Raw genomic sequence first — 27,525 nt, 5'->3', positions numbered from 1 at the left:
ATAATATATCAATTTTTGAAAAAAAACTAGGGTCTATTTTTATTGTTGAAATTTTTTCGATCCGTCTTCAATTTTTAATTTGCCTCCAATATATGCTTAAAGTTTAATTCAACAAGAAAAAAAAAGTTGGCTACTTATAAATAAAGTTTATTTCTAGTACTAGTATGCTAATTTAAAAAATAATTAAATATCAAAATAACAAAAAAATTATAGAAATTGAAAATTTTTCAACAACAAAAATGGAATGATTTATGACTATTTTGTCAGTTTGTCTTTTTTAAAAATTTATTTTTATTTTTTATTGTTAAAAGTTTGTTGTCTCTTTTTAATTGAGGGTTTGTGAGGTGGTGTTAAATCAATTTTCATTGTTATAGTTTTTAAAACCATTAATCAATTTGCGAATGGTGGAAAAATTTAATTGAGAACTGTCTTTTATTAGCAAAACAATTAATAAATTAGTTTTTATTTCGTAATTGAATCTGCAAATCAGACAACATGTTATCTGTTCCATGTCAGGTCATCAAGTTTAGTTTTCAAATTTTTTCGAATTTCTCACAAATACAACCGTTTCATATTCGATTTAATAACATTTGATAATTAAAAAAAGAGAATATCACAAAAATATCACAAAAATAGCTCAACATTTCATAAATTGTCACCTAACTCCATTATTTATCATTCCTACCACAAAAACACAAAAGTTTACAACAAACACCATTCCATTAAAAAGGTGACACATGGCAAAAATGACATTATCTTAATAAAAAAATTAGCTAGCACATGTGATTTGCGTGTCAGAGCGCGTCAGCGCGCGTCATAGCACGTCAGAGCGTCAGCCAATAGCACGCAAGCATCAACAAATTATAGATACAGTTTTGTAATATCATCAGATACATCTTTGATACATCTCTGAGATATCATTGATACATTCTCCAAAAAAATAAAATTGACAGTTTTTTATTTATCTTTTAAAAATATATTTTGATTATATATTGTATTTTATTATTCCTGTATATTTATAAATATAAAAAAATCCACAAAATTATTCAAAGTAATATTTACAAAAATTAGAAACTAGTTTAATTAACTACAATAAATAATTATGTATCAATGATGTATCAAACAAATATATGTAAAAAAATCACAGTGTGTAAATTTAGTAAAAATGTATAAATTTGGTAAAAATATATCTACCATGTATCTATTTAAATACATTTAAAAATATATCTATCGTGTATAAATTATGTATCAGCGATGTATCTATTAAATACATTTAAAAAAATGTGTCTATCATGTTTATATATATTTTTTTTATAGAAATTGACGATGATTTATTTGAATATATCAGATATCTATCTACGCTATAAATAATACTCCAACGATGGCAGTCCTTGAAACTATAGAACTTGACAAATCAAAAATGTATCATCGATGTATTAAATATGTATCATATATGTATAGGTGATATATCAAATTATAAGTTTGATAATTTTTTAATTTTCAACGTAATTTGACAATAGTCTTTTTAAATATGTATAAACTATGTATTAGAAATGTATCACATATGTATCCGAAATGTACCAAATATTTATCTAGGCGGAGGTCACACGCTGATGGAGATGGATATGCGGTGGCCGGAAATATATATATCGTGTATAAATTATGTAGCAGCGATGTATCTATTAAGTACATTTAAAAATATATATATTATATATAAATTATGTATTAACGATGTATCTATTTAATACATTTAAAAATATATCTATCGTGTATAAATTATGTATCAGCGATGTATCTATTAAGTACATTTAAAAAATGTATCCATCATGTTTAGTATTTTTTTTTGATAAATATCACGTATAAATTATGTATCGGAGATGTATCACATATGTATCTGAAATGTATCGCATACGTATAAACATATATGTTTATAAGCTTTTCTAAATATAAAAACGAACCATCGAATTAGTCAGTTAATTCAATTAATGTATCAAGTATGTATCTATCATGTATAAATTGTGTATCAAAGATGTATCAAAAACATATTCGAATTACAATTTAATGTAGTCGATTAGAATTAAATAAACACTAGAAAATAACATTAGCAACAATAAAATATCGAAATTCACTATCTAACATTCAGAGATTACAAAATTAAACTCAATTCATTAAAAATAAAATTAGAAATGTATCGCAGATGTATCAAAAATGTATCAGAGATGTATCCGCTCTATTAATAATTTTATAATGCTGGTCTCCATTTAATTTGTTAAGACTCACTTTCTCGAGAAAATGGTAAGACTCACTTTCTTTCATTTTTTAACTATCACTCTATCACTAATTGCAGCTCATGAACATACAAGGCCTTCTTAGAAGGATTAGAAAACACCATCCAGGCTTCAGATACAAAGCCGAAAAGCCAGCTCAGCAAATGAAAGCCTATTCCTCACCGGACTCAACAGCAAAGCTAATTTTCTGCACTGATTCGCAACGAGTTCCATCGATTGACTCAGTTTTGGAATCTGTAATATCACGTAATAGTCGTTGTTATTGCTTCCCGTGTTGTAGTTTATCACTCTTAATTCTCTGGCGAGGAGCGTGCCAGCTACGGCGATTATTTGGTCGGCGAATTTGAGTAATCTAGGGTCCGATTCACGCGCCCGGATCGTGAAACTTTTAGCTACTTGAAAATCGCGTGCTGTTAGTAGCTTCTCCGATATCGTCAACCACCGTTCCGCCTCTATTCTGTAACTGCCATCGCCACCGACGCCGTCCATTTCTCTCTCTAATTTTTTTTACTTTCTCTCTCTACTTTGGGGATTAGGGTTTGGGGAAAGGGAAGAAGATGAAAAGAAAGATGGGTCAATTTTTTATCGAGTGGACGAAATAGCTCCGATTGGAGAGCTCGGTGGTGGAGAATGATGCGAGTAGTGGTGGTGGTGGAGAATGATGGTGGTGAATGATAGGATAATGGAGAAAAAGAAAGAAATTATGAAGAAAAATAGTCTACTGAATGTTATATGGGTGAACACGTGTAAATTTAAGAAGAAAGTGGTGGTGGTTGAAAATAAATGAAGAAAGTTGGTGATTATGTAAATCAAATGGTGACAATGAAAATAAAATCATTAAAATTGTAAAGTGCGAAAATAAGAATAGTTTTTCTTATTTTTTTGTTATTTTCTCTTAAAAAAATATAATATATAATTTATTTTATTAGATTTATTTTATTGGAATTAAATTTTTGCAGATTAAAAATTCATTTTAGACAATAGAATTAGGCATGTTTTTAATATTAATTATTTTTTGATATTCATACAAAAGAAAAAATAGGAAAAAAGTAGACAAAAATTTGTAAAATAAATATTTTTTTCGTGACATTTTAAAAGTTCTATTTATTATTTTAGGACATTCTATTTTAAAAGTCTAATTTTTATATTTAAAATATGTTTATATTATATTTTACTTTTTATTTAGTTTTTTTAAAGTAATTTTATAGAAAATTCAACTACCTAAAACAGAAGTAAAACATGAATAAACATAAAAATAGGGACAATAAATGTAGTTTTAATTTTTATGTAAAAATAGATGAAACTTTTAAAATGAAATAAAAAAGTATATACATAAAAAAAGAATTATCAACAGACAAAAATCGCGGCTCTATTGTCGAGGACGGAGTTTTTAGTTTACGCGGTGATGGAGCCAAAGCCAGAGGCAGCCAAAGGTAAACCCGAATCCACCATTCTCATCTCTCCATTCTCTTCACCAACCATTAATTGTTTCTCTTCGATTCCCATTATGTCCCTTACTTCTCCAAAACTCTCAATCTAATCCATTACACAAAAATGTCAGGGTTTGAACTCTGGTTAAAAAATTCACTATCAGGGGACCATTCCCAAACTTCGTTCCCTCTCGATTTAAGTTTATTCACTTATGGTGGCATATTTCTGGAGCCCACCATTGGTTCTTCCTTTACCAATCTCATTTCTTCTAGAGGTAGCTCAGTTAAGATTTCGAGTTTAGATGTTTCTTCTTCTATTTCAAAAAGTTCAATTTTATGTGGGTTTAGGAGAGAAAAAAGGCAAAACAGTAAAGATGCTGTCAGTGGTTTATTTTTTTCGGTCAGCTTGAGCAACGATGGGCCGCAGCTAGTGCAGCAGCAGCAAACAAATGAGTATAATTTGGTGCAAAACGGCGACGGAGACACTAAAAACCATGTCGATTTGGAAGGAAGAAGGAAACGGAAAATTACGGTTAGAGGAGGACGCCGTGCTGCAGTGAACACTACCAATCATTTATGTGCTGGAGCTATTGCAGCTATGGTTTCAAGGTTAAACAAATAAAACATCAATTTCATTACTGTGTACAGTTTTTTATTATTAATTAGTATTAACTTATTATGTTTATTAAGTACCAGATTTTTTTATTTCCTTAAAATGCCAGAACTGTTGTGGCTCCTTTAGAGAGATTAAAGCTGGAATACATGGTTCGTGGAGAGCAAAAGCATATAGTAGAATTAATTAAGACAATTGCGAGTACTCAAGGATTGAAAGGGTTTTGGAAAGGGAACCTTGTTAACATTCTCCGTACAGCTCCATTTAAAGCTATCAATTTTTGTGCATATGATACCTATAGAAAGCAATTGCTTAGATTCTCCGGGAATGAGGAGACGACAAATTTTGAACGGTTTGTTGCTGGTGCTGCTGCTGGGATTACTGCTACTATACTCTGTTTGCCGCTCGATACTGTATGTGAATACATTTTCCCCGTATTAACATTTTTTTATTTATGTGCCGTTTCATGCTCTATTATCTTGACTTATTGTTCATTTTCTTGGTTGTGTGTCAGATCTTCATACAAATTAATGGGGTCACATGAATGTAACCTTATACCTACTTTATTTGAATCAAATGGATATTGGAGAATGTTAGGTAGATAAGTTGGGTGGTAAATGCTGTTAACTTAGTTCTGACTGTTGTATCTATGTAGACTTGTATCAAAATGCAAGCATTCTGTAAGCTATTGATGCTTTGAATGGCCATCTTCTTGGAGGGTATGGATCATCTATTTGAGGGGGTATAATTATAAAACCATCACGAACTACCTGCCATTTTAAAAGAACCTTTCTTATTCCTTTTGAAGTCCACACCGCTTGAGGAAACCGAGTAACTCAGCATTTCAGCTAGCACTTTTCTGAATATGAATTAATTTTATAGAACATTGGTACAAAGTAGAAAATCTGGCTCCAAAATGATTTAGTTGTATAAGTTCCTGGAAGCCATCCTTAATCTACTTATACTCGGGGCCTAATTGAGTTGAACTGAGTAGAAGTCTAAATTATTGAAGGTATATGTGACTAAGTGAGGAATTAAGTGGCTCGGTTTTGCTATTCTATTTGTTGTCATTAGTGAGTTCTAAATCATGTTTTTATTGATGTATCTTTTAGATCCGGACCAAGATTGTTGCACCTGGTGGGGAAAATTTGGGTGGGGTAATTGGTACTTTCCGATATATGATTCGAACTGAAGGGTTCTTTTCCCTTTACAAGGGTTTAGTGCCTTCTATCATAAGCATTGCACCTTCAGGGGCAGTATTCTATGGAGTGTATGATATATTGAAGTCTGCTTATCTGCATTCACCTGAGGGCAGGCAAAGAATAGAAAATATGAGCCAACACGGGGCGGAACTGAATGCTTTGGACCAGCTAGAGTTGGGACCGATTAGGACATTGCTGCATGGAGCTATTTCTGGTGCTTGTGCAGAAGCTGCTACATACCCATTTGAAGTAGTGAGGAGACAACTTCAACTTCAAGCCCGGTCTTCTAAACTGAGTGCACTAGCAACCGGTCTTAAAATTGTTGAGCAAGGAGGGATTCCAGCTCTATATGCAGGACTCTTTCCCAGCTTACTGCAGGTTACATGATAAATTTCAACTACTTTTCGATGCTGTCACCATTAAAAATCTAGAACTCTTCTTTTGCACCAGCTGCAAAAAATTTATACTGTTTAAAGAAAATATGCATCCACTGAAATTAACAAAATTATGTGGATGCTGGTTTTAAATGTTCTGCATTTTTTAGTTGATTTCTGCATCTTATCATTCAATGTTCTTCTTGTATGGGATTTATACTGGAGGCAAAATCTGTAATCCGACTTACATGAGCTAAAATTCACCTTTTCTGAAACCTTTCATACTCAGCTGTCAATGAGAATGATTTAGTTTTGCATTGTGTTGCTGTAACTTGTACGGCTCTTAATTTTTTTGTAGAATGTTGCCACTAGTGTTCTGTTTACTTTTCTTATAACTCGGACATTTTTCATCTTCAGGTACTTCCTTCTGCATCAATAAGTTTCTTCATGTACGAGTGTATGAAGATTGTTCTCAAAGTAGAATGAGTTGTGATAATGAATTTATTAGCAAAATAACTGGAGCTATTGCGGTCGCTCAAAGATGAGCTCAGAATGTAATCAACATGGTAAGGCTTATCATTTATGCATGACTTACCATAATTCTTGTACTTCAGAAAGAAGAGAAAATGATCATTTGGAAATCTATGATATCCTTTGATTCAATACTCCTGTTCATAACTTTTGCCACTGCCCCATCTTGACCTTCCTGCTTTACTCTGTGTTAGGGGGTGTAAACGAGCCGAACTTGAGTTGTGTCAAGCTCGAGCTCGAGCTCGAGTGTGTTATACAAGTTCAAGCCCAAGCTCTAAAATTCTCAAGCTTGAGCTTGAATGACATCCGAGCTACTTGAGCTCAAGCTCGAGCTCGAATGACATTCGAGCTACTCGAGTTCGACCTTGAGCTCGACTTGAGTGCAATAAAGAAAAAAAATATTATTGAAAAATTATCATATTTGATGCGATTGAAATTTTTTTCACTATAAAATATAGAATTCAGCCAATTAAGATAATTTACACTTAATTTAGAGATATAAAAAGCTAATAATTATTTTGTGTGTAAGAGAACCGTGTATGCTCGTGAGCCTCAAAGGTGTCTTTATACTCTAGCTCTGCTCAAGATTAAATTCTAGTAGCTCGCGGTGGAGTTGGACTCAAATTTTTCGAGTCGATCTCAAGTCTTTTCAAGTTGATTTTAAGTAACTCTTGAGGAGTCCAACTCATTTACACCCCGAGCTGTGATTCTGATGAATTAAACTCATGTGCAAAGCCTGAATAGATGCCATTATGCAGATTGACAGTACTTTAAGCTTGATTAACATGTCGATGGTTTTAATTTTATGGCCATTTTTTAATTTATTTTTTATGTCCTATTGACCTACCAGAATAAGTAGCGGTTAAATTGATCTATTTTGAATAAGTTTTATTAAGATTTTTTTGTTAATTTGGTTCAATCAATAAATTTTTTTGGCTCAGTTTTGGTTAAGATTAAAATTTTAGTTATGCCGAATTCATTGAATATTTTATATTTTTATTTATATGTTCATCAGTTTAATTGAATTAACTGATTAATTTGATCAGTTCAATTTTGTATATTTAAGATTTTAGTTAATTCAGTTAAATTAATTTCAGCTATGATTTCTCTGTGATTTTAAACTAATTTCTATTCGCTGTTCAGAAAATACATTTTCTAAGAGAGAAAAGATTCAGTAACTGATAGGAGGAATTAGATGCCAAATTTTCACGGGGAGTGATGCGTTTTTAACTTTTTGCAGACAAATCATGTTAATCTTTTTAATAGACTATATTATCTTCGTCTAGCTACATTTTTGGCCGCATAAAGTCCTCCAAAGCATTTATGGAAATCATAAGGAAGAATTGGACTGGACCATCAATCCAACTAATCGACAATGCCATATATCTGTATTCATTTGCTTTCACATTCTTAATCCAATTTTTAGTATAATTACACATATTTCGTTTAAATAAGTTTTTACATTTTGAAAGAATATTAAAAAAAGTTCACTTTAAACATGAGATATATTAAGTATAACAATTTAAAATTTATTCTTTTATTAATTTTACTTTCATATACATTTTGAATTTAAATGTTTTTTATTGTGCAACCTTACCCTTTAATTCATAGGCTCGGTGTTTAAAAATACCAAGCATTTGCTTTCTAGGTCGATTATAATCAAACTTTTCAAAATCAATTCATTTAGTCTGTTTAGGGAGTTTGTGTGTCAATTATAGTCAATTTCAAAGATAATTAATTTTTTTGTTAAATTCAGGTATTTCAAGTTGCTGCTACATTTACAAAAAATTTTAATTATTTTCAAAATCAGTCTCCGAATTATGAGAGAAGGAGCTTTTTTTTTTTGATATAGGTAGTATTAACTAAGGCATCATTTGATTGGAGGTAAATAGGCCAGAAAAGTTGTACTTTTCGGGAAGTAACAATTTTTTTTATTTTGACTTCCCTTTGACTAAGAAAATAACTTCCCTAACAAAATTTAAGGAAGTAGAACTTTTCTAACACTTTTGTTAGATTTTTCTAATTTAACCTTAACTCTTTTTTTTCTTTCTAAAATTCCTATAAAAAATATTTTTATTTATTTCAAAAAATATAGCTATATTATTTTATAATTATTATTTATAATAAAATTAAATATTTTTATTTAATATTCTTATTGACAATTTTTATATTATGTAAAACTGAACTAAAAAAAATATAATTTTTAAATTTTCGTATTTAAAAACTCTCTCAAACAGTACTTGAATCGTAAAATAAGAGTTAATAAGCAAAAATTAAATTACTTATTGCTTGATTTAAAAAAAAATACTTATTTATTTAAAAATATAAAAATTATCAAAAGATATTTATGTCTTTTAATTAAAAAATATAGTATATTATATTAAAATCAATTTCGTATTTTTCGGAAAGTAAAAATTGAAACAAACAACATTTATCAAACTTTTGGGAGGTTAACTTCCCGGGAACTAGAGGTGGCAAATGGGTGGGTATGGGTTGGGTTAAAATGGGTAATCTACCCATTTTTTTTTTTGAGGGAAGTAATCTACCCATTTATGACCCGTTTTAATTTTATATGGGTGCCCATACCCTTATAACCCTATATAACCCTAACCCACACATTAACCCACTTTATATGTATAATGTAAAAAATTTACTTTTTAAAATTTAAATTATATTACATTTTAATTGTACATCTTGTGAGAATTAATAAATTTTAGAGAGAAACTTTTAGAGAGAATATGTTCCGGAAAAAAATACTTTCCGAATTCGACAAAAAAAATATTTTCCGACAAAAAAGTATTTTCTGGAAAAAAAAAATTTCGAAAAAAAAATATTTCCTGGAAAAAAGATATTTTCCGGCAAAAAAAATTTCTGAAAAAACAAAATTCTGGAAAAAAAATATTCTGAAAAAATAATTTCCTGAAAAAAAAATATTTCCCCAAAAAAAATATTTTCTGAAAAAAAATTATTTTTTGAAAAAAAGTTATTTTCTGAAAAAAATTATTTTGGTTCATTATGATTTTTTAATATTGATTTTGAAATTTAAAATTCATTTGATATTTCCAAAAAAAAACTCAAATACTCTTAATTTGATATGTGTCATTCAACCAAATTTGCCTATTGGATCATTATAAGTAGAGTGTGGGTACCCATATCAAATCTTTTTATAACCCTTATTTTAATGGGTTGGAAGATTTTTACTCATTTACTATCCATTTAACATATAACTATCCTTTTATAATCCATATCCTTTATATAATGGGTGGGTAAATGGGTATGGATGAGAATTGCCACCTCTACCGGGAACTATATTTCCTGCGAAGTTAATTTTTCGGGAATTGCTATAAAACGAATCAAGTGAGGCCTAAGATTTCTTGTCAATGTAGGCTTATTTTGGATTACTAAGACATCTCTAAACGCATTAAGAGATTGTATCTCGAATCACGCCTCGGTAATTAATAATAACTAACGACTCGAAATAGTCGATTATCTTTGGGAAAAAAAATTCCTTAGAATTGGATTTTTTCATATGGATGGTGAGACTTGTGTTATGGTGAAGATATCACGGGTAACTATTCTCCCACAATATGGTTCCAAGTTTCAAGTTCCAATTTTATCAGAAGTCCATAAGGGGACCTAATATGGTTAACGCCGGGCACGTGTTAACGTCCACCATTTCAACAAAACAAACTTTCACTAATACGTGTTACTCTATCATTCGCCTTTCGTACACGCAAAAGCCCCACTCACTCTCCTTTACTCTCTTTTCCTTTTAAACCCAACAGTTCCCCCCCAAGTTTTTCTCCGCCACCAGATCCTCCTCTTCGCTTCTCGTCTTCCTTATCAAAAACTAACTGAACTTATCTCCGCTATGTCGTCTCCGTTACATGAAGGCGACGCCTCTACCTCCGATAATGTCGGCTTGCATGGGGAGGCTGTTAACAGATCCTCCTGTAATAATTCAAGCTGTAACCAATGCATAAGATCCGAATCATCTGATCCTCCTTCATGTTCCTCTTCTTCTATACTAATAGATTTTCTAGATTTAATTCAATCAAATGAATCTGATAAATTACAGAGAGTAATAATTGCTTCCATTAAAGGATTCTCAATTGGTGCTGGTCTTAAAGGAGGTTTATCTCTGTTTTCGATTCTCGCCAGGCTACGACGCGCTAAATCATCCTCTCCCTCAAGGTCTTTTAAAAAAAAAAATATTATTATGTGATTTTAATTTCTATCTTATTGTCTTATCTTATCCTTTTTGAAAAATGAACTTAGCTTTTGTTTTTTTTCGTGTTGCAGGAAAAATAGGCAATCTGTTACTCTAGCGCTTAGCGAAACAGTAAGATACGGTCTGTTCCTCGGAACATTCGCTGGTACTTTTGTTTCCGTTGATGGAATCATTGGCTCTTTGTTTGGTCACCGACGGTAAGCAATTAATCAGACGTGACCGAATGTGGAACATTACATCACTTAAATTTGGAGCTTGATTGCTAGTGTTTTAATGGCAGGACTGCCAAATGGAGGGCTTTATTGGCAGGATTGATAGCAGGGCCATCTATGTTGCTTACAGGACCAAACACACAGCATACGAGTTTGGCTATATATATACTTATGCGTGCTGCTGTATTGGCTGCACGTTGTGGGATTAAAAGTAAACGGTTTGGGAAATACTGTAGACCTCTTACTTGGAAGCATGGCGACATTTTTCTAATGTGTCTTTCTTCTTCTCAAATTTTGTACGTAACATTTTCTTTGCTGAACAAAATTAGTGGTTTTATTTATTGCAGTTTTTGGTTTAAAATCTGATTAATTTTATTGTATAAATCTGCTTACTTCATAGTTATTATTTGCAAATATGTGTGGAAGTGTAAATTTTTACCGGCTTCTATCATCTTTGTAGTTTGCCCAATTAGTAATAAATGCTGGCAGTTTGGCAGTTATGAGACCGAAGCTGCATTATGATAAGTATGGATGCAGGAGAGATGTGTTCACTCATTCTGATTGTGTCATAGTATTTCCTTTTACATCAAGAAATAATTTATGAAAACGATAATGATGATAAAAACAACTGCCGAAATGTGTAGGCTGCATATCAAATAAATGACAATCATGGCTTAGCAGACACCTTGCTAGGAATTTTTATTATTAGTTTTTGCAGCTGAAAACTTGTTTTGGTAATCCACAATTCTTGTTGCATGAAAAATATGCGGTGAGGCCTATATTCTTATGATATTTTATCCATAATTGTTCTATAAGGTCATTCATTAAAACCTTGATCCTTTTTGCACACAAGGAGAAACCGAGAGAAATATTTTTCTATCTGAATGACTTGCTACTTTAAGTTTTTAAACAAGCTGATAATTTTTCAATTGTGTTTGATAATATGGTTTGGTTAGTGTTTAATACGAGCTACATTAGGACTTCCATTCTGCATCAAATTTATGCTCTTATTTCCAGATTGTTTCATTATTTGATAGACTGCAAACTCACGCTCAGATTTCTTGTTTTTATTTTGTTCTTTGATGGATTGCAAATATTATTTCCTTTTAGAGTTTATTTCATTAGAAGCATGCATTTTCCAGGTCAGCTTATATATTGAAGCAAGAGAGCTTGCCTTCATCATATAAGTCCTTTCTCAACACGCATGGAGGAAAGGATCTTCGTATCTTGCAAGGAGTGAAGGATATCGCAAGTGGCTTGCCTTTTACAAACTTGGATATGATAGAAACATATTACAACTCTTTAGGTGTTAATATAAAACTAGATCCAGAAATGAAAATCCCCTGTTCGGTATGATATTTCTCTCTTTCTTGATCTAATTTGTTTGAGAAAGTTTTATCTTACATTTCTGTTATACTGCAGACTGTTCATTTTGTGTCATTTTTCTCATGTTGTCTTCTTCCAAAAACGGTTGACATATTATAGAAATCTTTTAGCTGCACTACTGGTAGATTTCTTGCTATTCCTTCCTATCCACATATTGATAAATATTTTGAAGCTTAGAGTAAAGCAAACAATAGCTCCTGGGTAAGGGACAACTTAGAAAGTAAGTTTTAATGACATATATGCTTTGTCAAATGTTTAATATTTTTTTTCATTTTATAAATACATGTATGTATGTATGTATCTTGTCATGTACCTGAAATACTCAACATGACAGGGCTCTTTTTGGTAGCCCAGAAAATAGAGGAAAAGGGTGAGAAAATAGAAGAAATAGGAAAGGATTAGAGGGAAAATTAGAGAAACAGGGAGTTGGAGAAGAAGTAGAGAAAATATATTTGATATTAATTGATTGATTCCTTCTCTACACAATACTAGGCATATATAAGCTAATTTGTTATGCTAAATGACGAAAACAACTAATACAAACAAAATTAATATCAACCTAACAATATTCTTGTGCTAATCACCAATTGTCTATTTAGTTTTTTCTAGAACCATCTTGAATATTCTATTCCTCTTATACCCAATCTACCCTAACCTTGGTACGTGACATATGTATAGATTTGAAACTTTTGAACTTATTTGAGCTGTAGTTTAAGATTAGTAAATTCTTTTGTTGGACTATTTAGTAGTAATCTAGTTGATTGGTTGAGCTCAACTTATACATAAAAACTCAAGATTCAAAACTGTATTTGGTCAAATACATCCTGAAATATGAATTACAACTTTTAAGTGCTATTAGCTTGTCAGTGATACACTTTATCCGGTGTGGGCATTAGAGCATTGAGAGGAGCTTTCCCTAGTACGAGAGGACCGGGAACAACACACCTCTGATCTCGCCGTGACCTTGTCTTGAATTCTCAAAACTTCTCTTGCTCCACCCGCGCAGGGGCACATAACCCGTCGCTATAAGGATTCACGAGTTATCAGTAATTGTTCTTTGTTTACATCATAGTAGATATTTGAGAATCTAGCTTAGTTGATGAAAGTAATCGGCAGTGCTGTAGTACATAAAATATGTTTATGCACTTGTGTATCTCTGACTGTTGAACTCTAAATTTTGTGCAGATCATACATGGAAATCAGTCTTGCAGTGCACATGTTCTATCATTTTTCCTTCAGGCGTACAAAAGGGCAGTCCCAGTATATCTCCCTGTTTATTTAGTTCCTGCATTAATAGTTCATCGTCAAGGCCTCTTGAAAAGGTATGAAGCTGTTAAGAAGAATATCTCATTTATTGTTGCAAAAGACATTATTTTGATTGCACTCTGGTTGGGGTGTTCTTCACATCGAGTGTTCTAGTTGGTAAAATAAGTTAATGTGATGATTATGATGCATTATTTCTTTATGTTCTGTTGGTGGATGAGTTTTTATACAAGTCTCATTCCGACTTTAGTATAGGCAATAAATTGTTGAAGCAATTTTTCATCTATAATTAGAAGGACCAGAATTTTATTAAATTTTCAGCATGCTCTTATAGCATTATCTGCTTTGGCATGTGTAGACAGAGATTTGCATCTACCTATGTGTTTGACAATATGGTTCTCTTGCTGTGTACTTGTTTAAGCCCTTACTTATTTGCCCTTTTATGCTCTGGTTGCTTCTCACTTGTCAGTCTTTTTACAAGAAGTTGGATATTAAGTTTGTTGCTTTTATTCCTATTGCTTGCTCTCCTGGAATAGCTGTGAATATTCATTAGTTTTTCTTAATTTTCTGTAGTTGAGATGAATTCTGTAATATTATCAGTTTATCAGTAATTACACATGAATGATCCTATTTTTATCTTCTTGTTATGTTCAACCTTGTGCAGGCGCTACAGCATACTAGGGAAGGGTCTTCTTGGCACTGCAAGGTCAAGCTTGTTTCTGTCTGCTTACTGCTCTTCTGCCTGGTTAGTGATGATATCAAACTTTTCTACTCTTTTTCATGAAAATATAAATATTGTTGCAAGTCGCAGTGTTATATATAAATAAACTTTTGAGGATAATGATGTGTAACTACAAAATCTTTTCTGTTCATCAGGATGTGGACATGCGTGCTCTTTAGAATTTTCCGGAGATGCAACATTCCAATGGTGGCAATGGGGACGGTATAGCATCTTAAACTATATACTGAAATCGATAGCTAATAAAGATTTTGTGTTTTTAATACGGCACTTGTATTTTGCTCAGTTCCCGACGGGTTTAGCCTTAGCAATCGAGAAGAAAAGCAGGCGGATGGAAATATCGCTGTATTGCCTTGCACGGGCAATTGAGAGCTTCTTTACATGTATCGCTGATGCAGGGTATTTACCTCATTCCAAGAGCTTCAGAAGAGCAGATGTGGTAGTTTTCAGTATCTCAACAGCAATAATTATGCATTGCTATGCGATGGAGAGAGAAGTGTTTCGGTCCAAATACCTTAATGTTCTTGACTGGGTGTTTGGTGTTCCTCCTCCCCCGGATGAAACACCACGTGCAACAAGAGCTCAAAGCAAATGCACGGTATTTCTAGATTCATTGCGAACTTCAAATTTTATTAATTCAACTTCTCCCAGAGATTTATAGCAATTGTTTGTACCTGATAGTAACATTATTATAAACAGTACTATATTAGATTTATGGATATTCGCATATAGTATTGGTTTTTTTGGAAAGGAGATAGTATTGAATTCAAAGTCATTTCAACAAATAAACGGCTGGAAACAGAAACGCAGAACCACGAGTCATATTATAACATTGATCATAACATGATTACTTTAAACAAGCATAGACACGCAATATAATAACTTGCCAATTGGAGAAATAGAGTAACTGTGAAATTTGCTTCCAAATCCTCAACTTGTTATGTATGTCCACCATTTATACAAACCATATCCATAAACTGCAGTGTAAACAATCAATCTCACTGGAGAGACGCTATTCCTGTATGCACATTAAGATGGTTATTTGGAAAAAAGAACTCCACCTTTTATTAATTTTTACCGCTTTAAATACCACACTTAAAAAGTTGAGAAAAAAAGGTACACCTTTCCGTTTTTTTTGACAATTTCTGACTCATCATAATCGGACATCGTTTCATTCATACAAAACTGTCAAAACTGTATAAGTGGTGAAGAAACAATGTTTTGGGCCCGAAATTGTTAAAAAAAATGAAGCTTTTTTTTTTGCCAACTTTCAATATAGTGTTAAAGCCCTAAAAATGTGAAATGTGATATTTGTTTTTTTTTTTGCAAATGACCTAAGATTCAGTTTCAGTACAAATGGTTCATGTAGCTATTTTTTTAGATAAACCTAATTCAACAATCGACAAGATAGAGTTGCATGAAAACTTACTTCTTCAGTCTTGGATTTCGGAAATAAAAATGCTTTTAAATTCCGAAAATCTATATTTACATCACATCTTAGAAAAAATATTGTTTCACCGATTTTCATTTTCAGTATTTAGTATTTCAGCATTTCCTTTTGGGCAATAACTAGAAAAAGCAAGTTGGGCAAACCTGAAGGCAGATGTGTGAGCAAGAGCAGCTTTGTCTTGTTGAGTAATGGGAGAAGACCATCGAGAGAATTGTCTATCGAAATAATCCCAGTCAGGCAAAAGAACCCCAGCAACGGCAACAACACCAACTCCATAAGTGAGCATTACTTTCTTGAATGATTGTGTGCATATTCCGACCACCAACATTACTCCTGCTAACCATACTAGACTTGTCCTCAGAGCTGCATCCTTTGTAGTAATATTATTATTATTATTAGCCATTTTTATGTGCCTCGAAATGAAGATTAACGGAAGAATTTGTATGCCAAGGCTGATTTTGATTATTGTATGGTGCTGCCATGGCATGGAGAAGACAATAGATATGGGGTCTTTTGTAAGTAGTTGTTAGTTAGGGAATTAATGAAGATTTAAATGCTGTTGACACTATAACTTTATGGCTTTTGTTTGCTAGTGGAATAATACTGCATGATTTAGCTAATGCAAATCCTCTCCGGGATATGTATAGTCTACTGATGGAAACTTGTAAGGTCTAGCCATAGCCCATATGCATTTAGAGATCGCGAGTTCGAACTCCGACTTTTACATCTTTTAGTTTTGGTTGATTTAAATGTGTGTATCGAAAGAAAGATGGTTACCTCCCGTTGTACAATCTAATCTCTATCTATGTTAAAAAACAAAAGTATCTATGTACTTGTACATCAGCTAAGTGGGAAATGTAAATGAATGATACAAATGAATAATAACTAATCTTCAAGGGGTAGTTATTATAATTGATTAACAAAGTGTTATTGCTCAAAGGCTTAAATTTCCAGCCGGCTGGACATCTCTCATGAGTCTGTCCAAGTTGGGTAAGAATCTTGGAGATGGACCCAACTCATTCAGCCCGACATTAGCCCATGATCAGAATTCAATTTTGCGCTTTTTATCCAAAGAATCAAGATTTCATAATCCTCATTTACAATTATAGAGTACATAGTTTTAACTTTCTAAACATATACGGAAGAAAAAATTATAATTATACGATAATGTAAATACCCTTTAACATTCATAATCCTCATAATTCATTTGATTTTCTCTCTATTCATCTTTCTCTCTCCTCATTCTCTGAAATCAGATATGTTCTTCGTGCTTTTCCGCCGTTCCGCCTCCGTCGTTCTACCTTCGTCTCGCCGTTGAAGTCATTATCTCTGTTCGTCGGCACTGTCGTCTTCATTATTATCGGTTTTGTTATCGCTTTTTTATTTTGATTTCAGATCTGAAGTTCATCGTTTTTCTTCTTTTGTTGTTTTCAGATATGTAATTTGTTTAGTTTTTTGATTGTTTTTAACCATTAAACATGTATAAAGATATCTTTAAAGAATCTAATACGCATTTCACGTTATGTAGAATAATTTTGTGATTTTATGGAATAAAATTTTGTTATTCCTGCATTTTCTTATGTTTTGTTGTATTTCAGCATTTTTTTTTATTCTGGAGCACGATTTGTTGATGATGATTGATTGTTGAATTATTATAATGTTACAATGTTGTTGATATTATGTTGACTTTGTGTTGATATCAGTTTATATTTTCTTGATTTTAACATTGACAAATAAGATACTACTGTTTGTGAAATAAACTAAAATAATAAACATTAAACTGTGACTAGATAATGATATGTTAGCATTGTGGAAGAAGACAAATAATGATGTTGAATTATTGTAATGTTACAGTGTTGATATTATGTTGATTTGGTTAATATTTTGTTAATTTTAGTATTGGTGAAGAAGACAATAATGATGTTAAATTATTGTAATGTTACATATTGATCCTGTGTTGATATTATGTTGATATTTATTTCATTTTAACATTAATAAAAAAAGACCACATTATATATAAATAAAATAAAAAAATTAAAATTAAATTGAAATAATGTTGAAAAAAATAAAAATTAATGTAAAAAATATTGAAAAATTTAAACTAATTAGTTTATTACATATTGTTGAGTTTGTGTTGATATTAAAACTGACGAAAAACGTCAATAAAAATAATCAAAATCCAAAAAAATAAAAATTTAATTATGTGATAAATAATAAGTGCAAAAATATAATGGTGAATAAAAATTTAAAATGATAAAAAAAACTGTTGGAAAATAAGAGTTGATATAAAAAGTAAAGTTTTTTAAAAAATAGTATAAAAAAAGTTGATACGAAATGTTAAAATTTGGAAGAAATAGTAAAAAGTAAATATTGGAAAAAAAACAGTATTTCATATAAAAAGCCGTTCAATTTTTGTTTTATGAGAGTCTGAACAAAAATTTTTTATCAGCTAATTAAAATGAAGAACTAGGCCAAGTTGATATAAGCAATTTTCTTAACTAGAATTTCATTTTTTCCTGACTCATAATTGCATATGTGATAATTTATCTTGAGTTTAGCTTTATGCTTTTTTGTTTGTTTTATTTTGTTGTATAATTTTCTAAAGAGTTCCCATATGTTTATAACTTTACTTTAAAGTACATTCATAACTAAAAGGGAGACGAGTATTTGTTACAAAGTCAAATTTCATACTATTGGAATGCTTAATTATTGATGGAGTCTGCCTTCTGAACCGGTGAGTGAACCTGCAAAACAGGGTAGAAGCTAACCGGACGGTGGTTGTCCGATTAACTCTCCGATGCTAAAGTCAGTTTAGAGCTTTGAGCAGCGTTTTGAGTATATGAATGTAATTGTGATTCTAGGCATACCTCGTGCTCCTTTTATAGTAGTCGAATATACCTAGTAGAGTTGTATTAGGCAGGTGAATCCTACTTTGTAGGGATTCGGCCGTATCGTAGATATTCTCCTGATTTGTCGGGATCTACCTTAATCTGATAAGAGTCCTATTTAGGAACGTCTTCCTAAATAGTCTTATCTTCCTAAAGTAGAGCTTATCTTTCCATATGTAGTGTTTGTGTCCGAATAGGACAATATTTCCGTACTTAGTCGTTTACCCGAATCCCGGACCTGACGCGCTCTTGGCGGATCATATGGGATTCGGTCTTTATTAGCGTGTTACCGAATCTTAGAGATTCGGTATCTCCTTCATATCTTTCGGTCTTCAGGGGGAGTCCGGTATCGTCTGAGAGTGGATCTCCTGCGACTCGGCTCCATTATATTTACAATAGGATTCGGTATCCATCATTAGCCCCCCCGCAAGTGAGCTGAAGTAGTTTGGCATTTATGCCTTAGTGGATTTTAGCTCTTTTGGAGCTGAGTTCTTTTATACGGGCGAGTCGTTTTATATTCCGGGCGAGTCGTTTCATATGTTTGTGGGTGACGTTTCTTCTTTAGTAAGATTCTGTGTTGCCACGTGTCGGCATTTAATGATTCAACGGTTAATGATTCAAAAGCGTTTTGTATTTAATCTCTTCGCATTTCTTCTTTTCCCTCTTACTTTGCTTTTCGAATTTACTCTCATTTCTTGTAGCTATTTCCTTTTCGTTCTTCGTTTGATTATTTGATTCTTCGTGACTTGTTTTCTCCAGATTTTTCAGGTATGTTTTCTTTCGTCGTTTGGATGTTAATATGGCTTTCTTCTTTGTATATTCTCCATGATTTATATTCTGGAAATTCCTTCTGTACTTGGTGTTCTTCGATGTGTTCTTCAACGTGTTCTTCAATATATTTTTTGTTTGATCCTTATTTTGTGTTTATGTTTGTGATTTCCTGTTCTAGGATGCCTCTTAGTCGAGTGGAAGATGCATGCGCTGCTATGGCTTTTACCCGATCAAAGCTTCGTAGGGATGAAGTCTTAGATATCTATTTTAAGTATAGCTTTCCTTTTGATTATAGGGTGATATTACCCAGTGCCGATATGGCTGCGTCCGATTCTCCAGGGTCTTCTTGTAGGGCGGTTCTCTTCGAAGAGCAATTTGCTGCTGGTCTTAGGTTTCCTTTAGATTCATTTTTAGTAGAAGTGTGTAGGGATTTAAAGGTTGCTCTGGGGCAACTTTACCCTGGTACGATTAGAGTAGTGCTTGCCTTTTCGGAGGCATGTAGGCTCCGGGGCTGTGCCCCTTCTCTCAAAGTGTTATATCATTTTGTAGACTTTAGGAAGTGTGATGGCTGCTTCGTTTTCGCCCTTGGTAGAGAAGGGCGATCTCGTATTTATCTTCCTTGCCTAACCAGTCGCTGGCGAAGGCGTTTCTTTATTGTCTACCATAAATTTGCTTTTCTTCATTTTTCGGATGGTTTTTCTTCTCATCCAGTTCGGAGCTGTTCTTCTCCTTTAAGTTTATCCGAGTCAAAACTTGCTTTCGACATATCTTCCTGTAGTGTTGAATCGCGTCCTATTTTAGATGTCTTGGTCAATAGTCATCTTCGGCGTCGATGGCTTCCTTTGGAGGATCCTCCTCGAGGCTTGGCGGATCTTTGCTACTCTTTTGTTCAAGGTATATTAGTTTGCTTAAGTTCTTTTTAATGTTTCTTTTGTAGGATGTCTTCTTCTTCTGACGATTTCCTTTCCGGATTTCAAGTAGATTTGGACGTTCCGATGGGTGGTCCTGACGTTCCTATTGCCAACGTTATTCCTGGCGACATTGACGTGGATGGGGCTCCTGTTGATATTCCCATAGCTCCTGCCGAGATGGCGTTGCCTGAGATTATTATTGTAGATGATGATGATGGATCGGCTGATCCAGTAGGTGACGAGGCGGTTCCGTCACTACATCCCCCTCTAGCATCATCTATCGTCTCGGGGGGAGTTGGGGGTGTGGCCTCAGAGGGGCCTGTTGTTGCTGATTCGGGAGAGATTTCTCTAGGTCGAGACCCGGATTCTCCGTCTAGAAAAAGACGTCGAGTTGGCGATGGTTCTCCAACAAGGGAGGGTTTTCCTGGAAGCTCTTCTTCTGCTCCAGACTTGGTTCAGTGGGTCGAAGGTCAGGATCCTGCCAGTTTGCTGAATCCGAGAGTGCTAGCGGAATATATCCGGACTTTGGCGATTCCTGCTGATGTCACGTGGTTTTGTGGTAGGCCGGGTCAAGAGCTTTCCGATCTGGCTTGTTTTCATGGTTTCTCTGTAAGTGCTTTCTTTCTTGAGTATAATATGTTTTTTGTATTCAGTTGTTTTCTTATTTGTTTATTTCTGGTGTGTGTAGGCTCTTCAATCTATTTTGGTATTGAACGACCGCCGACAGTGTGCTGAGGAGGAGGTCGAGCGTCTGTCTGCTCTTTTGGCGACTTCCGAGTCTGAAAGGGCGAAATTGAAGGCCTCTTTGGAAGAGCATGATTCCCTTCTGGCGCAGCTCAAGGCGCAGGATGCGATTAATGATCGCCAAGTGAAAGTGATTGAGAAGAAGACTGATGACTTGACTCAAGAGATTGAGGAGCTCATTCGGATCAATTCCCTTGTTGGTGGGGAGAGGGACAGTCTTAGATCGGAGGTTGAAGGTCTTCACATCCGTCTGCTGGATACGAAGGCTTTTTACTCTGCTTTGATAAGCGAGTATCGCCTTGCGATTGGGAAGAAGCTTCTGGAGCAGAATCCTAATATTGATCTTTCTGGAGTTAACGGGTTGGATCCCCAGGCCATCGCCCGTGATCTCCTCGTTAAGATGTCTAAAGACCGCGTCTAGTAGTTTTCCTTTCGATTGTATTTGCTGATGTATTAATTTTGCTTTTGTAATTCACAATTTATGAATATATATTTTCTTCGTGTTTCTTCGAAATGTGCTTTCGCTTTATACTTGTCTTGCCTTGAGGGTTATTCTAAACCCTGTTCTTGGCGTTGCTTTTTATAGAGTTAATCTAAACTCTTTTTTGTTTTTGTTTTTGTTTCGAGTTAATCTAAACTCTTTTTTGGCGATTTGCCTTTTCTGAGTTATTTTAAACTCATTTTTAGCCTTTTGTGGCGATTTGCCTGGTTCGGCGATTTTGCTTTGAGTTAATTTGAACTCATTTTCTTGGTCTTTAGCCTTTCGTGGCGATTTGCCTAGTTTGGCGATTTTGCCTTGAGTTAATTTAAACTCGTTTTCTTGGCTTTTAGCTTTTCTTGAGTTTGATCTTTAATTTATTTTTTTCTTCTTTCGTCTTTGATTTAGCCATTCGTGGCTGTTCTTGATTTTTATTTCTTTATTGGTTCGTCTGGCTAATCAGATGGTAGCAAAATTGAATTTTTATTGATAAAAAGATGGCATACAAAATATTAAAGATAGATTTGACGCCATCTGGTAAGACGGAAAGTCGTTACCGATGATGGGTCATTTTCCGTTCCTATTCTTCCTTCTTTTCGGTCTTGTTTTCTTGGAGATCCACCACTGACTCGTCATAGCACTTCTTGGCTATTCCTTGGTCTCCTCTCAGCGTCACTACTCCCTTTTCGGTTGGTACTTTCATTGCCAACGCTCTTATGCTGGTTACTGCTGCCGAATCATGGAGGAAAGGCCTTCCTAGGATGGCATTGTATGTCAGTTCCATGTCCACTATGTTAAATAGTGACATGATTTTCTTATTTATTCCTCTTTCTGGGCCGATTATTACTTCCAAGGTGACTGCTCCCAGTGGAGTGATGGAGGGGCCGCCGAGTCCTGATAGCGGAATTGGGACTCGGCGTAGCCTTGACGCTGTTCCTCCCAGCATTTTGTATGCTGCGTTTGTCATCAGGTTTACTGCGCTTCCTTCGTCGATTAGGATCCGCTCCATGTTCCAATTTTCAATGATAGTAGTTACTACCAAAGCATCGTTGTGGGGTGCTTTGACGTGTTCATAGTCTTCTACATCGAAGATCACTGGCGGCATGTGAGTTTCTCGTATGTTCATTACTTCCTTCCTCTGCTTCCTCCTGATCGTGGAGCTGCTATGCCCTCCACCATTAATCATGTGTATGGTTCCCAGGATTTTGGATGGGCGCTCGTCTTCCTTTTCTTTCGGCTTGTCTTCTCTGTTTCTTTTTTCTCCCTTGTCATTGCTCTTCTCTTTTCGGGCCACAAATTTCCTCAGCTCGCCTGTGTCGATCATTCTTTCAATCTCGACCTTCAAGTCCCTGCAGGTATCCGTTTCATGTCCGTAATCGTCGTGAAATTTGCAGAACTTTCTAGTGTCTCTTATCTCTGCTTTCATCTTTGGTGGCCATACCACGTTTTTGACGTTTTCTTTGATCCACATGAGGACATTAGTTCGGCTGGTGTTTAGCGGAGTGAAGTTATTTTCGTCATCTCTGGGATCGTATCTTGATTCATATCTTGTCTGGGGGGCGAATCGTCTGCTTTCTTCGGGTCTTCCTCTCCTGTCATCAGGTTTGGACTTGGTTTTTTCTCTGGATCTCTCTTTCGATTCTTTTCCTTTTGCTTCCTTACCGCGAATCGCCCTTCGCCCTTCGTCTAACTCGAAGTATTTCTGGGCTATGCCCATTAGGTTCGAGAAAGTTGTGGGTTTATTGACTAGCAACTTGTCCACCAGCTTCCCGAATCTCGTCCCTTCTCGCAATGCTTCTGTCGCCATGTCGACGTTCAGGTTATCTATCTTCATAGCTTGCTTGTTGAATCGTTCGATGTAGCTTCGCAGGGTTTCTCCTTCTTCTTGGATGCAGGCTCTCAAGATACTCGTAGTGGTTTTAGCTGGGATGTTCGTGAGATATCTATTAAGGAACTCCGTTGAGAGCGAAGCGAAGCTTTTGATCGAGCCTGGTTTTAACTTGTTATACCATCTCTGGGCCGTGCCCGTGAGTGTGGTGGGAAAAACCCTGCAAAGAATGGCGTCTGATACGCTGAGTAGTCCCATGGTCGCTGTGAACCTAGAAGTATGGTCTCGGGGGTCTCCTTCCCCATTGAAAATTGGAAGGATCGGCAACTTCATGCTGTGCGGGATAGTTTCCTCCATGATCTCGGGCGAGAGGGGTGATCCTTTCAGCCTGAGGTCGTCTATATCCAATTCTTCAGATTTTAGTTTTTTGAGCGTTTTGGCGATCTTCTCTTCCAAATCTTCTTCCACCACATATGTGGCTTTGCTTTTTTGGGGTGTCTCTGACGATTCGCCCTCTCCTTCTTGGTGTTTTTTCTTAGTTTGCTCTTTCCCTGCATCTCTTTCTTGTCGCTTACTCTTTGGCGGGGCGTCTTCTTTTTCCTTCTCCCTTCGTTCGTCTCTCTTTGAATTCAGACCGCTCCGGGCGTCCTCCTGGTTGTGCTCATTTCTGGGTGTCTCCGGTGATTCCTCGTTAGATTTGTCTCTGTTCGGACTTTCCTCGTCGCTGGTTCTATTTTCTCGCTGGTTTCTTGCTTCGTTTCTTTCTCCGTTCCCTTTGGTTCGGGGTTCCTTGCTTTTATTGTTTTCTGCCCTTGCCTCTCGTCGGCCTGGGTTTGCATTTTCTGTTCTTTCTCTTCTTCTGGGAGCTGTAGGGCTGAAGTTTTCCCTTAGGATTTTCATAGTTTCTTCGTGTCTGTCGTTTGTTCTTTTGGCTTCGCTAGCCAATCTGTCAAGATTTGCCTGTACAGATTCCAGTATCTTCTTTAGCATTTCGTTGTGTGAGTCTTGTGCTGCTGCGTTTGGTGCTTGTTCTTCAGTGCCTAGGTTGAAAGCAATTGGGATGCTTCCCCTTATTGGATTAGTTTGGTACTGGGGTGTTGAGAAAGAGGGCCCTCCGGTGTTGCTTTTTTCCCCGGAGTTGTGAAGCCCGTCTTCCGTCACGTTGATTATCTCCGGAGTGCTTTTTGGGTCCATTGGTTGTTTGTCTTTCAGGTTTACTCTTTCAGAAGTCATCTTCTTCAATGAGATTTGTTTTTGAGTTCAGAAAAGCTCCTTCTTTTGAAGTTTAGTTAAGCTTTTCCCACAGACGGCGCCAATTGATGGAGTCTGCCTTCTGAACCGGTGAGTGAACCTGCAAAACAGGGTAGAAGCTAACCGGACGGTGGTTGTCCGATTAACTCTCCGATGCTAAAGTCAGTTTAGAGCTTTGAGCAGCGTTTTGAGTATATGAATGTAATTGTGATTCTAGGCATACCTCGTGCTCCTTTTATAGTAGTCGAATATACCTAGTAGAGTTGTATTAGGCAGGTGAATCCTACTTTGTAGGGATTCGGCCGTATCGTAGATATTCTCCTGATTTGTCGGGATCTACCTTAATCTGATAAGAGTCCTATTTAGGAACGTCTTCCTAAATAGTCTTATCTTCCTAAAGTAGAGCTTATCTTTCCATATGTAGTGTTTGTGTCCGAATAGGACAATATTTCCATACTTAGTCGTTTACCCGAATCCCGGACCTGACGCGCTCTTGGCGGATCATATGGGATTCGGTCTTTATTAGCGTGTTACCGAATCTTAGAGATTCGGTATCTCCTTCATATCTTTCGGTCTTCAGGGGAAGTCCGGTATCGTCTGAGAGTGGATCTCCTGCGACTCGGCTCCATTATATTTACAATAGGATTCGGTATCCATCAATTATGAAAGAGCACAACATGTTAATTATAGTCCTCAAAATTAATTTAGAGTATTTATTTATATATTATCAGGCGATTTTTTAAAAAAACTTGAGTTCAGATCTCATAGAAAAAATTAAACAAAACATTATACTCCAATAATGCGTTATTACACATTGCACGAGCATCTGTGGCCTGTAAAATTACTATCTAAGTTAATTTGGTGAATTCGAATATTTGTCTGGGTTCGATATGTTAATTAAATTCTCGGACTTGTTGGAACACAAAGATTTACAATTTTATTGTGATACAAAGATTTACAGTTTTATTGTGATACAAAATTTACAATTTTATCCTCCTTCGTAATTAGATACTACTAGAAAATAATAAAAGTCAAAGCAGCAGCTCCCCCAAAAAAATTGATAGTCAATTATTTTATGATCTTTTCCCGTTCAAGAAGTGAAATTGTGTGGTTAATGTCATTAATTTAGTGGACTTTATAATTATAAAATGATAGTTGAGGCCATTATTAATGCAAATGCATTATGATTTATGATTATATATAGAAGGAAAAAAAACTGTTAAGAGTATATAATGGGAGTGGTTATGCGATAAACTTTGGATCAATTATATGTTAAACAAGTGGACTGTGGACGCAATTGTAAATTATTTGAACGTTATTCTCAACTTTCTGGCTTTAGTTATTATATTTCAATAATTTCAGTCTTTATATACTAATTGTTAATTTATTCTTACTAGCTAATCAACAAAGGATTCATGTGATAGCACGTATAATCTTACATATAATAATAATTTCACTTGCAAGTTCTCATTATACAACTACATGCTGTTAGGGTGCACCAAACCGAACCCACAAAAATAACAAATTAAATTAAACTGAAAAAATTAGTTTAATGTACTTAATTTTTGGTTTGATTTGATTTTCAATTAAAAAAAATTAAAATACCAAAAAATGATATTACATATTTACATATATATAAATTTTTATCTATTTAAATAATTAAATTGTATGATATATTATAGTTAATTTAGATTTAATTTTGAAATTTCATATTTCTTTAAATTTTATTTTTTCTTTAAAATTAAAAATAATAATTTTTTTATATTTTATTTAAATAGAAAATTGAAATAAACTGAATTTTACGCTTTAGTTCAGTTTTATTTTATTCAAAAACTCATTGATTTTAATATTTTTACTATCAAACTGAATGGACTGATGGACACTCGTAGATTTTATTATAGTGCAATTATATCTCATATATCATATAACCATGACAGGTGAGATATAGCCCAATGGGTTACTTACTATGTATCTTCGCAGGGGTTCGACTCTCCCTCTGGCAGCCAGTGGGCTGTTTAAAAGATGAATAATCTTGCTAACCCTGCTAACACCTAACCTAGTGTAATTCTATCTTTCATTAAAAAAAAATATGACCATGAATTTGATATTAAATGTAATGCATCTATAGTCCAATAATGCGTTATAAATCGAATTGTTTATCAGCTTTTTACCATCTGTGATTGGCCCTCTCTTGTTAGTTGCTCTTATGATGTCACTGCTAACAAGTTCAGGCAACGCAAGGCACATTATGTAGTTGGATATTCTGGTTGAGCTGAGTATAAATAATTTATTTAATAAATGATCCGGATATGATTAACTTATTGCTGTTATTTTATCATCGAAACTTCATGTTCTCTTATTATTCATGAAAATGCTGAATTTTATTTTTTTGGTTATTGTTGTTATTATTTCTTAAAAAGACAATCTAAAATCTAATTATAATAATTGCAGAAATTAATGCCCGACTTTGCGATATAAGACTGCTTTCTGATTTACAATCTCATAAATAATTCACATGTGTGATTAATTTTTAATACATTTTTTGTTCAATCTTCTTTGATATGACCTAGCACCTACTTGAGTTTGATTGTTAAATCTAGAATAGTTTTTTCATTTTTTAGAAAATGCAATCTTCATTAGAGATATTTATTTATTTTCTTAGATTTACTCTTTTCAGTTCATAATTTTTATCGCCTTAGTCTATTTCATATAAATTAAAAAAATTATAAATATATTTTGATTTATATACATTTTTATAAATTGACCCTATTAATTACTAGCTTTTTATATTTGACTAGTCTTTTTAATCTTATGAAATTATTTATTGAAATGGACAAATTAGAAGGGAAAAATAGCTTTAAATATTTATCTAATATTTTAAAGTGAAAAATATAATAGAAAAACAATAAATAAATATTATAGACCCAAAAAGTAT

At 34.1% G+C, this 27,525-nt stretch overlaps 3 protein-coding genes across 4 annotated transcripts; 2 read left to right on the top strand and 1 right to left on the bottom strand.

Moving 5' to 3' along the window:
• Positions 1-3,632: 3,632 nt before the first annotated feature.
• On the top strand, positions 3,633-6,570 carry LOC126665491 (probable mitochondrial adenine nucleotide transporter BTL2). Its single transcript, XM_050358307.2, has 5 exons — positions 3,633-3,721; positions 3,850-4,327; positions 4,441-4,744; positions 5,444-5,911; positions 6,325-6,570. Exons 1-5 carry the CDS (start codon positions 3,694-3,696, stop codon positions 6,391-6,393), a joined length of 1,347 nt encoding a protein of 448 aa, XP_050214264.1. The 5' UTR covers positions 3,633-3,693; the 3' UTR covers positions 6,394-6,570.
• Positions 6,571-10,147: 3,577 nt separating this feature from the next.
• Positions 10,148-15,019, top strand: LOC126662285 (uncharacterized). The gene is made up of 8 exons (XM_050356215.2): positions 10,148-10,632; positions 10,741-10,866; positions 10,950-11,177; positions 12,024-12,231; positions 13,453-13,589; positions 14,195-14,275; positions 14,407-14,473; positions 14,556-15,019. The coding sequence occupies exons 1-8, from the start codon at positions 10,310-10,312 to the stop codon at positions 14,928-14,930; spliced, it is 1,545 nt and encodes a 514-aa protein (XP_050212172.1). The 5' UTR covers positions 10,148-10,309; the 3' UTR covers positions 14,931-15,019.
• On the bottom strand, positions 14,104-16,319 carry LOC126662294 (signal peptidase complex-like protein DTM1). Of its 2 annotated transcripts, XR_007635738.2 has the most exons (3): positions 15,863-16,319; positions 14,784-14,943; positions 14,104-14,689 (listed from the first exon to the last, which is right to left on the bottom strand). XR_007635738.2 is itself a non-coding variant. In XM_050356224.2 (2 exons), exons 1-2 carry the CDS (start codon positions 16,204-16,206, stop codon positions 15,200-15,202), a joined length of 432 nt encoding a protein of 143 aa, XP_050212181.1. In that variant the 5' UTR covers positions 16,207-16,300; the 3' UTR covers positions 15,030-15,199. The 2 variants fall into 2 exon arrangements, 1 of the variants encoding a protein (XP_050212181.1); XM_050356224.2 differs by lacking the exons at positions 14,104-14,689; positions 14,784-14,943 and adding an exon at positions 15,030-15,287 and having other exon boundaries at positions 15,863-16,300.
• Between the last annotated feature and the right edge of the window lie 11,206 nt (positions 16,320-27,525).

The sequence above is a fragment of the Mercurialis annua genome, linkage group LG1-X (genome assembly GCF_937616625.2).
Source record: "Mercurialis annua linkage group LG1-X, ddMerAnnu1.2, whole genome shotgun sequence".
In the NCBI taxonomy this organism is placed as follows: domain Eukaryota; kingdom Viridiplantae; phylum Streptophyta; class Magnoliopsida; order Malpighiales; family Euphorbiaceae; genus Mercurialis; species Mercurialis annua.
The sequence above is the reverse complement of the archived record's forward strand: the minus strand, read 5'-3'. Positions and strand labels throughout refer to the sequence as shown.